Source organism: Microtus pennsylvanicus, chromosome 22, assembly GCF_037038515.1.
Source record: "Microtus pennsylvanicus isolate mMicPen1 chromosome 22, mMicPen1.hap1, whole genome shotgun sequence".
In the NCBI taxonomy this organism is placed as follows: Eukaryota; Metazoa; Chordata; class Mammalia; order Rodentia; family Cricetidae; genus Microtus; species Microtus pennsylvanicus.
The window spans coordinates 10,260,574-10,280,928 of NC_134600.1; the positions used below are offsets into that span (position 1 = coordinate 10,260,574).

At 45.9% G+C, this 20,355-nt stretch overlaps 1 protein-coding gene across 1 annotated transcript; it reads right to left on the bottom strand.

Moving 5' to 3' along the window:
• Positions 1-221: 221 nt before the first annotated feature.
• Positions 222-20,037, bottom strand: Wdr75 (WD repeat domain 75). Its single transcript, XM_075955967.1, has 21 exons — positions 19,872-20,037; positions 18,706-18,835; positions 16,316-16,381; positions 15,381-15,471; positions 14,419-14,543; positions 12,987-13,057; positions 11,685-11,804; positions 10,801-10,889; positions 8,756-8,914; positions 7,906-7,965; positions 7,714-7,829; positions 6,989-7,164; positions 5,687-5,844; positions 5,072-5,252; positions 4,204-4,298; positions 3,422-3,517; positions 2,683-2,852; positions 2,127-2,186; positions 1,193-1,339; positions 845-936; positions 222-542 (listed from the first exon to the last, which is right to left on the bottom strand). Exons 1-21 carry the CDS (start codon positions 19,952-19,954, stop codon positions 341-343), a joined length of 2,487 nt encoding a protein of 828 aa, XP_075812082.1. The 5' UTR covers positions 19,955-20,037; the 3' UTR covers positions 222-340.
• Positions 20,038-20,355: the final 318 nt, after the last annotated feature.

The window sequence follows — 20,355 nt, forward strand, 5'->3', positions numbered from 1 at the left end:
CTGACTTTGGTAGGCACCACGGAAGCCAGTGGTACACAAACACACATGCAAGGAAAACATTCATACACATGAAATGAAAAAACTCTAAACACACAAACAAACCTCACTGGACCAGGGATAACAGGTCTATAAACCTACCACTGACTTGGGGTGCTGAGAGAGGAGTCTCAAGTTCAAGGTTAGCCTAAGCAACTTATCAAGACTCTAAATAAACAAGTAGATACAGAAAGAAAAGGCTTTTAATATTTTGTCTTAAAAATAAAATAACTTTAAGAGTTTGAGTATTAACAGGGGGTAAAACCTAAGTACACCATGTCTCTGTATTGTCCACAGCCTCGGCCTACAGAGCTGCTAGCCAGCTGTAGTCTACTTTTCTGAACTTTCTCAGCTCTTTCTCTTCACGTTTTGACAGCTGATGTATGACATCGTCCCTCAGATCCGTGTTATGTATCTCCTGGGCTTTTTCGGTAAGATCGTTTTCTTCGTCCGAATCGTCGCTTTCTTTGTTCTCTTCCATGTCTACATCGGGAACTTCTTCAGCACTTTGGCAACAGCAGAATAAGATATGAACACCGTTAGACGTTTCGAAAGCTTAACTGTAAGACCCACATTGACATACCACACAGAAAAGATGACCCCGTGATGAGTCTTTACGGAGCACGGCCATAAAGGGGCAGGCGGACGTAGAGAAAGTGTGATTCTCAGCACATCTCTAAGCACGCACAACGCATCTCCCTCACTTAGTTACAGAGAACTGTACTTAATAATCTATGTCATCAGCCACATATAAAAGTGGACGACAATCTCTAATCAATACTGAAGATGATGTATTTGGAACTCTTACCTTTCAGTCTCTTTAGACAGCAGCAAGGAGCTCACAAACAGAGAGCACAGAAAAGAAGCCGACGGCAGGACGTGGGCCGGGGTGTGGAGTAGCTAGAGGTATGCAGAGAGGCAGACTTTGGTAAAAGATCCTCCTTGGGCACAGGGTTACTTCCCTTCCTAATACCCTTTGTTCTAAATGCTAAGCTGAACACAAAAGGCTTCCCCGGGGAATAACGAAGCCAAAGGAGGCAGGCCTTCCAGCTGCCCACACCTGAGCAACCCTCTCTTCTCACCCAGGTCCAGGAGAGAGATAATCACCCCACGGAGGGACAGAGGATGAATCGCATGCTCCTGGACCCCCACTCACCTCATTAATTGCAGGGATGTTCTCCGTTAAGGGGAGTTGTACCAGCTCGTTGTCTGAAGTCTCACTGGACCTCGCATCCTGCTGCCGCCTGTGTTTTCCCAACAGAAGAGAAAACGGGGTCGTGGGCAGACTTTCTTCTGCCAGCAGCTGCACGGACAGAAGAGAAAAGGACATTATTTCAGTGAAAAGGCGGAACTTCTTTGACTTCACAGGTAAGTGCCACTGAACCGTAGGTGCTTCTGGCGAAGGGGCAGAGATCACTCAGCGTTGTTCTCATGTCACAGAAAAGCAACTGACGCCGAGGGTCCCACTTTCTACACGGGAAAGCCAACCACAGATGCCGCAGACCACAGAGGGCCCCGCGTTCACGGGGCAGAGGACAGGGTGAAAGGCCGCATGACATGCTGGAAGGAGAGCATCTTAGTAGAGCCAAGAAAGCAACATTCTCAGACAGCTGTGAGAAAAGCAGGGTGTGTGTGTGTGTGTGTGTGTGTGTGTGTGTGTGTGTGTATGTGTGTGTGTATGTGTGTGTGTGTGTGCTGTCGATAAACATGAGAAAACTGCCCACAAAATAGACAAAAACTGAAATAGAGTAAAAGGCTTGGGACTGAGCAGAATTTGTTTTTTATTTAAAAACGAAACCCAGGGCAGCTGGGTGTGTGTGGAAGGAGTCAGTCCCCGTTCACAACTCTCCAGGGAGCCTCGTATTGCAGGCAGAGTAAGAAGGATGCATTCAGTAAGGTTTACCTGGACTTCCTATTTAAAACGGAAAGACATACCTCCCTGTCCCCCTCTCTCCAAGCCTGCTGCACCTCCTCGCATTTTCTAATTCCTTCCTACAGCCCCGCTAACCACTTTTGTCAGAGCTGAATTCGAAAAGCCGACTTTCTTTAGGAAGACGGCGTAGTGCGCACAGACAGCGGCAAATGCCTACCTGTTTGCTTGTTGGCGTGAGTTTCTCTTCCGGAGACTTTGTACTGAAGGTTAATAAACACTGAAACGACAGGTAAATTAATATGAACAATATTAAATGAGACGACACAAGATTCTAAAGTGTCAAATTTCCATCTTGACATATACATCTGCTCACAGAAAAGCTAGGAAAGATGTAAACTTGCTCGAAAGGCCCTGTGAGGGTTACAAGACTTTGAGTCTCAGGACTATGTTTTTTGAGACATGTAAGAGCTGGTAATAAAATAATGGCCACCAGTTTCTTCAACAGCAAATCAAGCTATAAAATTAGGGAAAATGTTAATAAACGCAACTTAAAATGGTTCTGGTGCTTGGGGCTTTGCTCGGGTCAGAGTTAACAGACAGCCTCGCGGACGCGGGGGTAACGCGCTAAGACACTGCGTTCACAGCACCGCTGGGCTGACATCTATCTGACGAGTTCATTTAGGAAATGACCCTGTGAAGCCATAGTTCTACCTAGAAACCAGCTTTCTAAAGTTATGTCCATAAACTGGTCACGCTTCGGGAGAGTTAATTACCTGTGACTGCGTTAGGAAGTAAAACTGGGACCTGTTCAGCCACTGGTGAGCTTCTGAGGTGAAGGACTCCGGGACGTCGCGAGGCACGAACACGCCCCACTGGACTTCCTCTCTGGAGATGGTCCTCTGAACATACAGCGGCCTGGGCTCGCTGGGCTTAAAGACGAACACTAAGGGGAAACAGAAGGACAGTGGAACTTTACCTGTGGAGGCTGCCTCTCCCTCAGCCTGCAGGGTCACACTCCTCCTGTGCCCAGCCCACCTGGTCAGAGCCCTTCTTAGGACTGTTTCAGATCTGCTGTTGTTTCTGTTTAATCTACCGAGCGCCTACTGTGTGCACCACACAGGGAAGGAATGAGGACGAGAACCCGAAAGAGACAGGGAATTCTGTTCCAGAGACCAGGGGCACAGAAGAAGAGACACCAGAATACCGTCCAAGCCTTTGTCTTAAGGATCAGAAAAGAGATGGAGACATTGTCTCAGAAGCAGACGAAGCCCAGGCAGACATCTAAAGGAGACTGTCAAGGCTGAGTCGGACCTGGCCTGTGGAAAATCAGCGATGTACCAGAACGCTCCTAGCACTAAGCGTGAAAACACACGCTATAGGTGTCTGGCAAGAAAGGAGGAGCTGTAGAGGGGTTTCTGATCCACAGCGTGTGTGCTTCAGCTTATACGAAAGACACGAGAAAGAACACTTCGGAAACAGGCCTGATGCCATCAGAGCGAGGTGAGTACTTACAGTCTGAGCCCCCTGCAGACTGCGACACCGCGGCAACGTGGTCTGAGTAGGGGTCGACTTCCAAAACGCTAACGTTTAATTTCGCGCTCCACTGCACTGTGGGAAGAGGAAGCACTTCTGAGATCAGGTTCATCAGGAGCTCTTTCCGTCTTTACGATGGGTCCTCTTCATCCTTCCGGGCAGTCTAGCGCGTCACTATTCTATGGAAGGAGTCTAAGCTCTCCCTAACAACAGACTCACACTGCCATCCTCTGGAGGGTTCGGTGAAGTGTGCAGCCGACAGCGGAGCTACAGAAACAACTTCAGGTCCTTCCGCACACTGTCACCAAGCGAGGCTCACTCAGATCCAGGGTTGCTCTTACACACACACATTTGGTACAGACAACATCACATCTTCCCTACGTGCAAATCAAAGGCAGCAAAGCCTCATTTTGTAGGAGTTCCGGGAGAGACTGCTTTCAGATCTTACACTGCCCGGGGTCCTACCATCAACAGAGCGTTGCTCAACTCAGACGATGAAGGTGGAGGCCTGCACCCGGGGCACAGTGGGCACAAGGGTCTTATTGTTTACAGCAACCTACCACCAGCCACTGATCCGAAACTTTCGGTCAAATGAAAGATTACATATTGTTATGGGAAGGACAGGGCCACAGGACCCTTGAGTCCCGAAACGTCAGTGCCTAAGTGCAACACCCCACGCATGCTTCCCTAGGCCACCAGAGTAAACAGGAACTACTCGTCCCGCCCACAGGCCGAGTCACCTCAGCGTAAACACTGCTTACATGAACAGCTGAGCAGGTTCCAGCAGCACAGAATGGCATTCTCAGTCGTGCCGAGAAGGTACTTGGAGCATGTCAATCTTCCAAAGCACAGGTGCCTAGGTCAGAAGCACGCCAGGGTGAGCGGCGGCAGTGCCAGCACATTTACCTACACAGAGCGGCGGGCTGTGAGCCCTGGGCTTAGTCCTACTCAGTGTAGACCACGAGCAGGCACGGCTGTCCCTTCTGTGCTCCTAAGTGTTCTGGCGGCAATGGAATAGGGGCTAAGGCCATACAAAGGGTGTTTAGGTACTTGTGGCTCTTTAGGGGACTTCGATGATCGCCTCTTACGAGCTGCGTCATGTAACAATCGCCACACAACACAAAGCTTATGTAAAATGTGTGTGACAATGAACAAAACCTTATGGTCTTTACCTACAGGAGAAAATCTGTACTCAAAATTTTACAGAAAGTTTTACAAAGTAAATTTAAAATCCGATATATTGGAAATGAGATAAAATCACCTGTCAGAAAAGTCCTCAGGTCTGGGTACCAGCAGTAACGGTTTGACCATTGTATTATGTTCTACGGGAGCACACGGCTAGCATAGCTTTAATTGCTTCCCAGGACCCCCATTCAATTGTTCACTGTTCTAACAGAACAGTTCAATGTTCGTTCAATGTCGATCCTGGTTTAAGAATGCTTGTAAACTGCTCATGTGCACACAAGTCTCAGCTTTCGAACATTTTGAATAGCTTACCCTTACTCCCCAGCAAGCTAAGACTACTTACTTCTACTGGGGAACCCATACATCATTACTGAACTTTAAAGACTTACTTAAGTTACAAAGATACACATACTTTGGTAGTGCAATTCAAACTAATTTACCTACCTTATTTTCCCAGCTCGTTGGCAAAACGTACACTTCAGTTCCCACGTTTCTGTATCCCACACGGTAACTATTTCTTCGAAGCTAACTGCTAGCAAGGAGCTGTCTTCCGAGAAACAGCAGTTGGTTGCTTGGTACTTGTGATAACTGCCCACGAAGTCACAAGTCCAGCCGATGGCTTTTTCTGTGGAGAAAACAAGTCATGACAACAATGACATAAATATTAATAAATAGCATTACAGACATGTTATAAAAGCTAAACAAAGAAAGCAAAATAAAACCAAAAACCAGATTCCCCACACTGTGCTAAGTTTAAAGTGTTTTTCTGGTATCTTCTCTTCCTGGAGACCTTGACCGCCCCCTAGTGGAGAAAAGAAAGGTCCAGCACAAGAGCCCCTTCAGCTGCACCAAACAGACAACATTCACTTCCTCAGGGCACAGATTCTGGTGAAAGGGTATGTAGAAATTTAACATGAAAAAAAAATCTGCTGAAATTAAGCAATAGTTTATAGAAGGTAACAAGGTAGAAAACCCCTTCTCAAAGAGGATATTAACGACATACAAAGGCATCACTTCTTCCAGCGGTGACTTCTCAGTACGACCTACGCGTTAACTTACTGTATATATCGGAGTCATCGGCTAACACCCACACTTTGAAGTGGCCGTCTCTGCTAGCTGTGACCAGCATGGGTCTTTCATAGTTTTCCGCATTATTGAAACAGAGAGCTGTGATGTGGTCGTCATGAGGCATGGCGATCTTGGTGTTAAGAGAGAACCTAGCAGAAGGAAAACCACACGTTTACTCTTGGAAAAGATACAGCAGGCTATCTTTATATATATATATATATATTCCGTACAAAGTGCAGTAATATCTTTAACATGGGAGGGTGATGGATTGTCACGGACACAGGACAGGTTCTAACATCACACGCGTCCGCGGTGACTCAACCGCCTATCACTATATACGGCGGCCAGCTCACTGGTAAAAAAGAGCCAAAGACAAACAAGCCATGCTGAATGAAGGCCTCCGCAGCAGAAAGCCATGCTGAATGAAGGCCTCCGCAGCAAAAAGCCATGCTGAATGAAGGCCTCCGCAGCAGGCTCTGCAGGCTAGCTACACAGAACGTAGAGGTCTGCTTCTAAAGACAGACACCAGAAGAAAACAATGGCCTTGAAAGGCCCCACTACGTTTATAACGTGGAAATACGGGATAAAAATGACTATTGGAACTGCCCTAGTCCCACACTGTTCTGTGTCCCGAGAGAGCAGCAGGGCAGCGCATCAAGCGTCTCTGTGCGAAGAGAGGACTAGGAAGAAAAATCACTTGGTTCTTGGGCCTCTTTTCTCAGGCGTGCAATGTGCGGCACAGGCTCAGGTTACCAATTCTTTAGAAACTTCCCCAGCCAGGTGTGGTGGTGCAGGCCACGACTCCAGCCCTCGGGAGGCAGACACAGGCAAATCTGAGTTTGAAGCAGTCTGGTCTACATGGCAAGTTCTAGAACAGCCAGGGCTACACAGAGAGAGACCCTGTCTCAAAAGACGGCTGGCACACAAAAAGACCCAACGAGCAGTTCTCAAACCAGCGGTGGTTATTTACATAAACATATGACTCATGTCTACAGGTCACGTGTCTATACTCAACTCTCACAGACACTGAGGCACATCTGGATTCGAATTCTGGATTTGCCTAGAACTGTGTACTGTGTTGTGGGCTACAATTCTTTCTCACGGTTCATCATTTCGGGGATGACACAGTAAGACCTACTTTACACGAACGCTTTCTCAGCACACAAAGCTAAACAAAGCCTTATTATTAGAATAATGCCCCAAGCCCATTCCCACGTGTCAAAATGGAACAGAAAGACTGACGGCTTTAAGTGTGAGACAAGAATCAAACGAGGGACCACACAGCAGGATTACCCTTGGGTCTTCTTGCTGAAAACCCACAGCTTCATCTGCATTTCCAGCTCAGATGGGTTTTCTTGCCGTTGTTCGACTGTGGCCAGCCACGTGCCGGAGTGGCTAAAGGCGGCCTTCTTTAGCTCGATCTGGATCAGTCCGTCGTCATTGATGTACTCTTGCTGGATGATGTCTAACTGACGAGGTCAGAGGGGACGGGATGTTATTAACAGAAGTGCCTTTAATTTACAATCATAATTTCTCAAAGCTAAATCGAATTCTCTCGCTTTAAGAGAGGAACAAAATAAAAAAAGATAAGTGACGGTCTAAGTAGGCTAGCTTTTTCATTTATGGCGAATCTCTTAATCCCTCACAATGTCTAGTGTTTGTTAAGATAATGAAGTGGTAGCTTTTGGTTAGGGAACCTTCGTTTGAAGAGCTGATCTGAATAGCAGATCCAAAAGGTCTCAGAAGTATTCGACGGTTAGGATGTTTACACAGTCTCAGGAGGCATCTGGGGGCTAGGACCCAAGTCTACACATAAAATCTATTTATGTTTTATGTGCACTTAAATCTACAGCCCTGTCACTGCGCCTGAAGCTCACGTGTGGGCAGCAACAACGGCACTAGAGTAATCACAGACACTCTGAGCCACATTCAAATACAGATGCATAGGATCAGCATCAGGCGTTATTGTAAAGACCTAACCCTCGTTTTAAAACTTCGCTTAAAGATCAAAACCTTACATTATACAGCTGCTTATCACCCTGGAGAGAGTAAAACTGCAGGTGACCAGGCTTTCCATTCAAAACTAAGGCCTTGGTTTTCGGGTCGACCATCAAGCCAGTGGATATGCTCCTATCTGCAAGAGAGGAGACGGTGATTCACGTGTGGGCTGCTCGTCAGGTCGGTCCCACATCCCCAAGAGTCCGCAGTACCTTTCACTAGGCCTTGGATTACTGCGCATGCGTCGAGGTTTCGTTGGATAACGGTTATCTCTGTTAAAGCAGGGAGACAAATCATTAAACATAAATAGGTCAGAGTGCCAAGGTGAAGAGGACCCGTGTTTATGTGACTCTGAAATGTGCCAGAACACAAGACAATCCAGTAAGTTAAAACTACGTCCGTGTTATTAGAAAACCAGGGCTACATTTTACAAGTTAGTTCAACAATCAGGGATGGGAATAGAAGTTTCTGGCGAGACCATTAATCTTTTCTCTCAAAGTCTGTGTGTTCATGTGTGTGTTGCGGGGTGGGTGCAAGTGCTCTAAGATGCTAGAAGAGAATGCTGGGTGTCCCCCACCTGGGGTTACAGGGGGTTGTGAGCCTGATGGGGGTGCTGGGAACTGAGCAGGGTTCTGTGTAAGAGGAGGGCATCTATTACCCGCTTTTACAGATTGTGCTCATGGACAAATCGATGGCGCACAGACTGATCTAGCTGAGAAGGCATGGGAAGAAGAGACATGCCTCTCCTCCTATGGCAAGCCGCAGCGCTCCCTCACTCCCTAGAGCTGTGACGAAAGACACTCAGAGCCCTCTCACGACAATACTATTATGGAAGTAGGAAAGCCCACTTATATAACTGCCATAGCAGTAAACATAAAAACAATTTTGAAAATGATGGATCTGCTGGCATGTGAGGCAGAGAGGGGTGGGGAAGATCAGAGGATGGAAGAAAAAAAACCCATGTATTAGTAAGCCTCTTCCCGTTCTTAGCTAGTTCTAGGTCCCTGTTTCCCATCTAGAGGCTGCCGACTAACGTATCGCCACCGAGACACTCAGACTTACTGTTGTCAGAGTGAGAAGTGCAGAACAAATCTCCTGCAGGGGAGACGGAGATGTGCTCGATCGTCGAGCCCAGGCGAGGCAGAAACTCCTTGTTCTTCTCTGCTCCGTCCCGCCACTCGACCAGCACGCACTCGCGCCCGCCACTCAACAGACTGCTGCCTTCACCGCCGAAGAGAACACACGGGCAGAGTTTGGAGGGAGACAAAACAAAGGCAAATATAAGCAGCATTTAGGGGATCTCTTTGGAAATTGACAAACGTGCCTTCCTACCATTTTAATTGCTTTCATTGATTATCTTTCAGTCTTATTTTAATCTTATTTTCAATGGACATAGCTGCACAGACATACACGGTACAACATGATGCTTGCACACATATATAGTATAATACTCAAATTATGTCATTTGGACATCTGGCACCTTGGGCATTTATCGATTCCCTGTGATGAAACAATCAAACTCTTCTTTTATAGTTACAATAGTAATAGCGACAGCCACGCTATTGTGCAACAGAGGAAACAGAGACAGGATGACCTACAGATAAAATGTCTGTCCGTCAGACATCTAATAAGGGATTGATATTTATAAGGTCTAAATAACTCAAATAGTTAAAAAGCATAAATAATACAACTGAAGAATGGACAAAATGAAAACCCTTTAATATAGACATTTATTTCCCAGAAGATACACAGAAGCCCAACAGGAGTATGAAAGCATCCCCCACATCAGGAACTACCAGACATGCAAACGAACACTCAGAATGAGACACTGCCTCACTGCACCGGAATGTGGAGAAAAGGGATTAATTCTTGCACGGTCGTTACAGAAAACAAAGTCTGGACAGGATTCGGTCACGTGACGTTGTATACTACTGTATGTTTATGACCATTCCTGGACCTGAGATGGGCAGAGGCCGCAGGAGAGAGATGAGGAGGAAGGATCGGTTAGATCAGGGGAGAACCAAGACATTTCATGAAACACACACACAAATACACATGGATGTGTACACCAGCACACCAAAACACACAGTATTTAGTTTTTATTTCTGGAGGTCAGAGGAAAGGAGGGTAAAGGTGAGTAAACAGCCCACATTTCTTCATCTGTACGGTTAGCTCCCCTTCTTTCTCTTTTATGTCTCAATCCTATGTCACAATGATACTCCTGCAGACACCAGGCATGGCTCCTCAAGTCCAAGGCTTCAGCAGACAGAGTCTCGCTCCTGGCTCTAAGGCGGTTCTAACCCTAAGTTTACCTGTCTAAGGCTTCAGCAGACCGAGTCTAGCCAGGAGCTAGCCCTAAGTTCACCTGCAGCATCCAGAGTACACGGGCATCTAAGACCTGCCCAAATTCTTGCTAACCACCAGACTAGTATGCTAGCTAGCCACTGCCTCAGCTCTTCACGTCCTTCATCCGTGAAAGGACAGTCAACAACACACTTCACAGGTACGAAAACAGATGACGGAAAACACCAGCAGCAATTTGCATTTTATAGACAACAGCGGATTATGGACTAAACTCTATTCTAAGGCTGCCTAGACTTTACACGGGTTTTCCGTGTCAGGAGAGATGAACACAAGTGTACACTCTAGAATCCGGATAGCTAAACCACATGCTATGGCGGTGAGCAAAGCACAACAAAGAGCCATAAAAATAGTGTTCCTACCAGGGCGGTGGTGGCGCACGCCTTTAATCCCAGCACTCAGGAGGCAGAGGCAGGCGGATCTCTGTGAGTTCGAGGCCAGCCTGGTCTACAGAATGAGTTCTAGGACAGGCTCCAATGGAGTTACAGAGAAACCCTGTCTCAAGGAAGAACAAAGTGTTCACAACTTAACTCCCATAACGTGGAGAGGGTCTCTCTCTACAGAGCTTAGGCAGGCCTGGAACTCCTGATGATCCTCCTGCCACAGGCTCCCTAGAAATGGAATTACAGCTGTATACCATACCTGGTGCCTCATACAATTTTAAATCTTAAACCATAAACTTTCTGAGTCCCAACATTTGATTCAGATACTTCTAAACATCCTTTTCATTATCAAAGTGGCCTTACCTGACACCGTAAAGGCCAAATCCATCACCAAATCGTGGTGCCAATGTAAACAGGTGTATGTATACTGCTTTTCGTCATGAAAATTCCGCCTGTTGCAGAGAACAAAGTGCTTTTTAACATTGTTTCTCCTCTCATAATGTCTCATAATATACCCTGATTCCGGTTTCCCCTCCCTCAACTCCTCCCCGCCCCTCCCATCTAGACCTACTTCCTTTGTCTCTGATGAGAAAACCAACAGGCTTCTGAGAGAGCAATAAAATAAACTACAGTAAAACAAAAATTAACACATCAGAATTGGGTTTAAAAAAAAAAGAACTAAGAGAAAGCACAGGAACAGAGACCCACTCGTCTGTGCTCAGGAATCCCATAGAAACACTGAACTGGAAGCCATACTACACAGGCAAAGGACACTCTTTCTGCCTCCTCTTCCAAGGGGTTCCCTGAACCTCGAGCAAAGCTATTTGATGGAGACATTTACTTAGGGCTGAGGAAACAAAACTCTTAACTTGACCTCAGGTGCAAGATAGGAAACGACAGCATGCTAAATCCAACAAATGGCCATCTCCAGCATTCGGGCTTCAGTATTGGGAAACAGCTTGTTATTCCTAACCACAACCACCTCTTCTGACAGGTTGTTATGACCCTACCACACCACCCAGTAGGCGTGCGGCAATGCCACACTGTCCTGTTTTAGTTCAAAGGCTGAGAGCCTAGATGGTTCTAGGTGACAGAGAGCGCTTCCTTTCTCCAGAAGCTTAGGGTGAGGTGTCCTACAGGACCAAGGAAGGCAGAGCTCGGCAGCACAGCCCAGAGGCAGGGGTGCTCCTCAGGGTGAGGGGGGAGGCAGAGTACAAGGGACCCCGTGTTTCCCCGAGCTCACTGACCAAAGCCGGATCTTGCCATCCATGTGGCCGGATGCGATACAGTCTTCATTTGGATGGCAGGCAACACAGGTGAACCTGTTCCTAGCGTTCTTCTTATTTTTGGTTGATGGTAACGTAAAGCTAGGAAAAAGAGAGACAACTTTCCTTGGGTTCTGAACCAAGCATTCTGTTTGGCGGACATCTATTAAAACACAGTACAAACTTCAGGTGACTCGTATCTTATCCCAAGAACTGGCCAACGGAAGCTACTAAGGTAGGTGGCGAGGACAGTCTTTTTAGGACCTTTTCCTGGCCTGGGGACAGCTTATTCAATTTTCTCACTGAACCAAACTTTCAGCATTCAGCTTACGGCCATGCTTATGAAGTCCTAACTGCAACACCCAACTTTGTGTCCTAAAGAGCCGCGACAGAGGAATCAACTGTTGGCTCTGTCTAGGTGGGCTCACTTGTGAAGACATGAGGCTCTTACAAGGGAGGCTGGGAAGATGCCCGTGGCTGACAGAGACTGTCTACACAACACCCAGCTCTCACCGCAGCCTCTAAACACAGATCTTATTCATCCTTACAACTCAGTGAGATACTGTCTCTACTTCAACATATTAATTTGAAGTACATGGTAGCTGGAATCATGAAATAGCTTAAGACCATGCTGTGATTTATTTATTTTGTTGACTTGACACAAGCTAGGGTCATCCAGCAAGAAGAAAGCTCAACTGAGACAATGCCTCCATTTGGCCTGTTGGTAAGCATGTGGGAAATTTTCTTGATTGACATTGAGGTGGGAGGGCCTAGCTCTCTAGGGGAAATGCTACCACTGGGCAAGCGGGACTGGGGGGTATAAAAAGCAAGTTGGGGGAGCCATAGAGAGCACCGATAAACAACATTCTCGGCCTTTGCTTTATTTGCCCCCTTGAGTTTCTGCTCTAACTGCCCTTTATGAGGTACTGTGAGATCAAGATGATGGTCGAAAATGCGCTTTCCTCCCAGGCTGTTTTTGGTAAAGGTGTCCTTCTCAGTAACAGGAAGTGAACTGCAACAAAGCCCCAGTAACCTCCTATTTTGGTTCCTACAGTCAATGAGAACCATCAGGCCAGGCCTTGTCAATCTAAATCCATTTTTACACCAAGTCCACGGTTGGTGCATTGCATAGATGGGGTCTGGGATGGAGGAGACCCCGAGCTAGGATCCTCACCTACACTGGAGGTTCCCACTTCTAGAAACAAGACCCAGGAAGCAGGTTTGTACAACACTGTAACAAGGGCTCGTGCAAATACGACCAAGTTAGTAAAAGCAAAGTCTTACTTGCATGTCTTTTTCTTTTTGAGAAAGTAAACGGATAAGTAGAAGTCCCGCACCGCGGCAATATATTCTCCCTGGTGATTGAAGCAGAAGGCAGCATTAGGAGGAAAGCTCTTGGAGACTGACCTACTGCAAAACGGCAGGCTAGACTTCGGCCATGGAAAAGACCGTCTTACCTTTAAAATCAAGAGGAAGCAAGCCCTAAATTCTACAACGACACTCTCTCGCCTTAATTGCAGTGATGTAATTTTTTCCCCATTAGGCATACATATGATACCACGCCACGTTTGAGTCTGTCCACCGCGGCTGCCACAACCACGACCTAGAAACATTTCCTTTATCACCCCTGAACGCCCCTTCCCCGTCTGGTCCATGTCCCAACGCTCACCAGCAACTGCCATTTGTATCATCACGGCTTATTTTACTGTATGCTGCCAACCGGAGCTCAACACAACCACCACCCTTCTGATCGACACCTCTATGTGGATCACGGATGTCGTTTCGGCGCGGAGGAGCACTCAGCCGTCTGGCTGGCGGGCTCTGGTGGTCAGCTTATGTTTCAGAGCTACGGGGACACCGTCACTCTCACGCATACTCCTTCACGGTCACGCTCTAACCCGGGGCCAGGGGGTCTAACGTTGATCTCGGCCTGACACCCTTGGTAACTGCAGCAGCGGGTGAGGCGGACTCTAACTGAGGATCCGCGACAATGAATACTGACCGACCGTGATAAAGCCATCTTCGCCCAGGATGTCCCCGCCCAGGGGAATGACAAAGGAATCCTACCAACCCCAAGGCTGACGTAATAGGTCTTCGGTGGCATTTTTATTTTAAAATAATAAGTTATTAACAGATAGCTAGATAATGGTACGGATATCATCAAGTACCTGTCAAAAACATGCAGGGTGCAATATTCAGTTGAAAAGAGACAAATATTTCTGATCTTATCTCCTTTGGGAACTGTCATCTTCTATGTGTTAAAAAAAAAAAAAAGTCTAGAAAAGTCTTTAAACATTATTCCTGGTGACACTGAAGATTTTCTTTCCTCATTGTATTTTTCTGTAATACCTGAATTTCCTATAATGGGTATGTCAATTAGTCCATATTGTCTAAAGAGACACAGCCTAAAATAGAACTTCTTTTTCTTTTCTTAAAATGGAACAATCTCAGTGGTTTTTATATAAAACAGGCAAAAAAGAGTAAAAATACCAAACATTGTTATTTGGGGGGGGGAAGTTATAAAAGAACAAAGGGCAGAATATATAACATAAGGATGGTTCTAAAAGAATACAGACCATAATCCAGGAATACTTGTTAAAACAATGTCATAGATCTTTAGTTACCAACAAAAATATAGTATTGCACTGGATGACCAGTGTTGAGGGGAACACTTACAGATTTTAAATATAAGCAGAAACTAACAGGAGAAACGTACCTTGTTTCCGAAGTCAATGCATTTGGGCGACCGGTTCACATAATCCAAAACAAAGTTTCGCTCCCTAGCTTCCACGTTCTGGCTTGATGACTTGGGCAGTTTCACGGAAACCAGCTGAAATACGTCTAGCCAAAGGAAGCCATTTGTTACAGAGTTTCTCTAAAGCAAGCACACCGAATCCCACAAAGCTGCTACTCTGTAGGCTCAAATGCCAAGACTGTAACTTAAGGTCATATTGAACAAAGAGCTTAATTCTTCATTTTTTTTTTTTCCAAGACAGGGTTTCTCTGTGTAGCCCTGGATGCCTCAGAACTTGCTTGGTAGACCAGGCTGGCCTCAAACTCAGAGATCCACCTGCCCCTACCTCTAGAGTGCTGGGATCAAAGGTGTGCGCCACCACTGTCTGGCTGAACTCATCATTTTTCTTTTTAAAAAACGATTTACCTAATGTCTATGAGCTTTGCTTGCTTGTATAAATGTGCACTTCATGTAGAGCCTGGTGCTCACGGGGGTCCTGGGAGCGGAGCGATGGGTGGCTGTAAGCTGCCCCAGGGGTAAGGGAACCAAGTCCGGGTTCTCTGCACGGGCAGCAAATGCTTGTAACTGCTGAGCCATCTCTCTAGTCCCTGGGCTCTGCATCGGAACAAGGTCTGAATCTACAACTTCTTGCCACTGCTGGCTATCACTGTAGAAATAAAAATCTTACACGGGTATCTTTGTTTCAGTATACCAAGCTGAGGTTTAAAACGGCACTTGCCTTTAATTCCGCTGAAGGCCTCGGAACAGAACCCCCACCCTGATGTAAAGATGACAGAAATTGGGGAGGAGGTAGAAATTTTTAATTAAAAATAAATAAAATAAAAATTCTTGGGGATTAAAAGCAGCGCCGAGTGACACGGTTCTGTGAAACGGCAAAGATCCAGCTGACGGCCACGAGAACTATTAAGCGCACTATACTGTACCTGGGTCTTCTTTAAGGATTGTGAGGAAGACGGAGTCTTCGGCATTGGGAGGAATGTACAGGGCATGGAGCTTAGGTCCAATGGTGAACGTCTGAAAAGAGGTCACAGGTCACACTATACCCCATGCCCTCAGCAGAGCCCTGAGCTCGCAGTGCAGTCTGAAGCTCTCACCTCTGTCTCCCTACCACAAGACAGCGCCTGTCTATAGGGGCCAGGCACACGATTCACCGAACAATCTCTTATATGCCTTCCTGACTCAATGATTGCAGCGCCTCAGTGACTAAACCTACCATAATTTTAAGTAACATCAAGATTATATAGAGTTTGTTCCACCATAAACAATTTAAGGAAGATATATATGGGGACACACACACACGATATTTCAGTGAGAAATTCTTACAGAAAAAGAACTGTATTTTTGGTTTTCTTCCTGCTGACTACACATATAAATTCTCTCTAAACCGTGCTTATTCCACTCTTTTATAATGTGTATTTTGGCAGGGGGGAAAATCACTCTGTTTGTTTAAATTTATACTTCTAACATTAATGAGATGAACCATCTCACCATGGTAACTGGCATGTCTTTTCCTGTTTTGTATAATCCCTAACTTACTTCTGCCTCTTCTACCCTTCCCAGAGAATGCTGGGAGAGAAGCCAGCACCTCACACAGACTCCCCACCACTGACCTACAGTCTCAGTGTCCAGGATCATTTATTTCCCATCCTGCTGGAATAACTAGTTGTTTTTTTATTGGTGTTTAAAATATTTTCTCTCAATGCTTTTATTGGTCTTCTTTCTATGATAGGATCTTCAAATTTTTATATAGTCAGAACTATGTATCTTTTTAAATAATATAGATTTACTAATTTGTTCAGGAAGTCCCTTTAAGATTAAGCCTTATAGAAAAAAGAAAACGAAAGAACAATACACATACCTTTATCAAAATGCCATCAAGATAGTCCCATAGCTTAATTGTGCCATCAAAGGAACAAGAGTAGAGCTAGGAGGGTAAAACAGCACAAAACGGATTAAACAGTATTCCAAAATTATCAATGAATAACTACAGGCCTAAAGGGCTGCTTTGTGCATGCTGTTCGTTAGCTCATCGTTAGTCTTTAAGGGACAGCGGAGTTTATAAAACTTGAATATCCCTACTTAAAATTTAAGTGCAAAGCTTCAGAAGCCCCAGCACAATACTCAAAAAGTAACAGATTCAGCTTTGGGATTTGGGGCTGTTGAGCTGGCAAAGTAAAACCAATATTACCCAAACTCCAAAGCTCCGGAGTCTGAGACACCTCTGCCCTGAGTATCTGAGATGGAGGAGACCAGCCATGGGTCTCTGCAAAAGAATCTAGTTATAGCAATCTAGCAATTTCAAGTCTAAGCAGGGATGAAGGGGGCGGGAGTCACTCTTCTGCTCGGCTACAGGACATGGAACGCGTGAGAGAGAAGACTCAAGAATTCGTCCTGCTTTCTCTAAAGCCCTATCCTCTTTCAAATTAGTGTCACGGCATTCATCTTATCTAATAAGTATCTCAAAAAGGTCCTCCTATAGCCAAATAACACAGCCTTCTTTTTTCTTTTTTAAAATCCAATCCATTAAAGACCAATCTTTTCGGGAACACAGTAGGAAATCTTATGCACTGACTCTATGGCCACACCATGGTGACAACAAGGTGCAGAACTCTTAGTTGCTGTACATCACTACAGACACCCTGACAAGGTTACACCAGTCTGTGGACCCTTCCCAGTGAGCACAGATCTTATGGAGTTATGATAAGTAACCTTAGCTTTTTACTAGGGCTATGCAGATTTTGTGTTATTAGATAAAAATAGCTTGGTTATAAGGTTTATAAATAATTTCAACTCGAAAGAAAGTGCCAATATGACCATTTTTTTTTGTGAACTGGATTCAGATTAAAATAAAACACATTTGGATCAGACAGTATCTATTCAGGCAGAATAATTATGTTAGGTAAAAAATTAATGGCAGCTATTTTATCTAAGAATCACACACATGGATGAGTAAAACGGTTAAAACCAAAAATGCCGTCAGAACAAAGCAGAATTCTCCAGTTCACACAATTTTTATCCCACAGCCTCATCCCAATCTGCTGACAAAGTTGCCCTTATCTGTATGGCCTTTGGTAAGTGGAACAGACATCAATGGATTGTATAGACAGCACTAATTGAAAATTTTTTTTCTTAAAAAAAAAAGTTGGATGGCTATGGGATGAAGGGTAGACCTGGGAGGAGACAGGGGAGGGGGTGAATATAACCAAAATGTAATGTCTCAAATTCTCAAAGAATTAATAAAGTATTTTTAAAAAAGAAAAATACCTTTGTCTGATTTTATTATTGAGACAAACTTTTATACAATGTATATACATTTTTTGACAAAGGTTAATAACACACTTAATAAATTTTTTTGATTTTAACTGAAGAACACTTTTTTTTTTTTCCATTCAAAGCCTTCAAAGGATGCTCATTTTAATTCATTTTGCCAAGTTCTTAGAGGACAGGATTAAAAACATACCTGGGCCACACCGAACAGTTATTTGGCTCTGATTTTTAAGAGGAGCTCACATAACTTTGGAGAGAAAACAGGAGTGTCACTCTATGCCCCACTGTGTGACATGGTCTCGGGCAGCAACACAAAGCCTGTCTAAACCAAGCTATAGCCTCCAAGCTACTAACTAAAGCAGAAAACAGGAACTTAAGCCAGGTGGTGGTGGTGGTGGTGGTGCACACCTTTAATCCCAGCACTCGGGGAGGCAGAGGCAGGTGGATCTCAGAGTTCAAGGTCACCCTGGTCTATAGAACGAGTTCCAGAATAGCCAGTGATAAAGAGAGAAACCCTGTCTCATTAAACCAAAAAAAAAAAAAAAAAAAAGAAAAAAAAGAAAAAAAAAGAAAGAAAATAGGAACTTGTTATAGCAAGACCAAAATACTGAAATAAATTTACATTTTTTTAATTGAAACTTATGGATCTGTGTTTGGATATTCACGATGCCAAATGCGATATGGAGACCCAAGAAGGCATCTAATCAAGAAACCCATTTAACTGCACCTCTATTTCTGATCCACATACAGACGAGAACATCCTTCTCAAGTAATAGCTCTTAGCATCATGTGGCTGAAAGAGTTCCCTGAGTAGAACACGAGCAGTGTAGTTCGAGGCAATGGTTCTCTTTCCACCAAGAATAATCGAAAAATCCCCTGACTAGGGGAACCAGCAGATATTTAGGGCTGTAGAGCAGCCCTAAAAATTTAAGCTAGTTTGTTTTTATCAACAGTAAGACATGTTCCACCCCAGACTGGCACCTGCAGATGGTTGTTGGGGTTGAGGAGAATTCCCGACACCAGGTTTTTGTGCCCATGTAGAACGTGCACACACTCTTCGGTGGTACTGCTATACACCTTGATGAAGTCCCCGGAGACACAGAAGATATACCTGGAAAACAGAGAGAGAGAGGAGAAAAGCTAAGCCTCACCTATGACACGGAGAGAGTAATGTTTTTGTGGCCTACTATAAAGAGAACAACGCAAATATCTTTCAAAATAGCTTAAGAACTGTATAGTCCAATGGATGCGTTGCTAAACTTAGGAGGATACCGAAGGTGGACTCATCGGTTAACGGAGAAAACCATGAGGTGACAGATACAGAATAGCCCCACAAACAACTGAGCGGCTCCCTTGCCGAACGGCTGCAGACACCGACACCCAGCTCCTCTTCACCGGCTGCATGTGCACCGTGCTCCAAAATGCTCCACGCTGACCGGAGACAGCAGCTCACAAATGCTGAGTTAAAGGCTCCGCTCAACGGCGAGGTCCAGGCGCTCCTAAGTCCTACCCGTTTCCTTTCCACCTGCTGAAACGCTGATTTTGTCTAAAGCTTTTTGGAGCTGTGGCTTCCTCCCACAAAGCTGATGCTCCTTCCCAACCCACGCGGTTACACTCATAACTATAATTTATCATAAGGCTCAAAGCTGACTCTCCTCTATGCTCCCCAAGCTCTAAGTATCGCTGTCCAGCGGCTTTCACGACTAGTAGGCGTCTCTTCAAGATGATACAAGGTAGCGGCCTGGATGCCAGCTGACTTGCAATAGACCACTGAGCTAGGCACCTTTGCAAAAGTTGTGTGCCTACAGACATTTCATTCTTCCCAAACTGTGGGAGGCCGATTATCTCCTAGAGATCTAACATCGGCTTTTACGTAAATTTCCAGAAAAGAAAAGAGGCTGGCAATAGAAATGCTTTTCTCCGGGACGAGGGGAGACGGCGGAACCATTAGAGGTCTAGCTCCTGCACCCCGATCTCCCGGCAGGCAGGGTCCGGGGAGCCCAGGCTCACCCATGCAGCAGCCAGGCCAGGCTGCCCCGGGATCCCCGGGTCCGGACACGCGGAGCCCATGCTCGCACTCGGCTTCCAGTCCCCTCCCCGGCCCGCGGCGCCCAGTCGGCCCCGTCTGCCCGCGGCCCCCCGCATACTTAGAGTCCGCCGAGAACACGGCTCTCCTGAAGTTCAGCCGGCTGCCGCCGCAGCGAACCACGCGGACGCGCTCCTCCACCATCTTCGCGCAGGCGCAGGAGCCGCCGAGCGCCGGCCTTACCACCGACTTCCTTCCCGAGCCGGCTAGCCCGGGGCGTGGGTCTCCGCCGCGGTCCGCCGCGGGCTCCTCTAGCTTCGGGACTCTATGGTCAGTGTGGTCGGCGCCGCGCCTGCGCCGCCATCTTTAGTTTGGGCACTGTCAAATTAAAGCCGCTCACAGAAAGGGTGGAGCTGAACAGCCGCGCACAAAATTAAATCTTACCAGAGACCGCCGCGGTTATTTAATACAAAGAGCTATGTCTTCGGCCTCGTCAACTCGCCTATTCTGTCTCTATGAGCGACACCCGGCGCCAATTATTATTATTATTTTTTAATTATCATTATTATTTGGGGAGTAGAAAGAGCCCTTTCTTTAGCTACAGT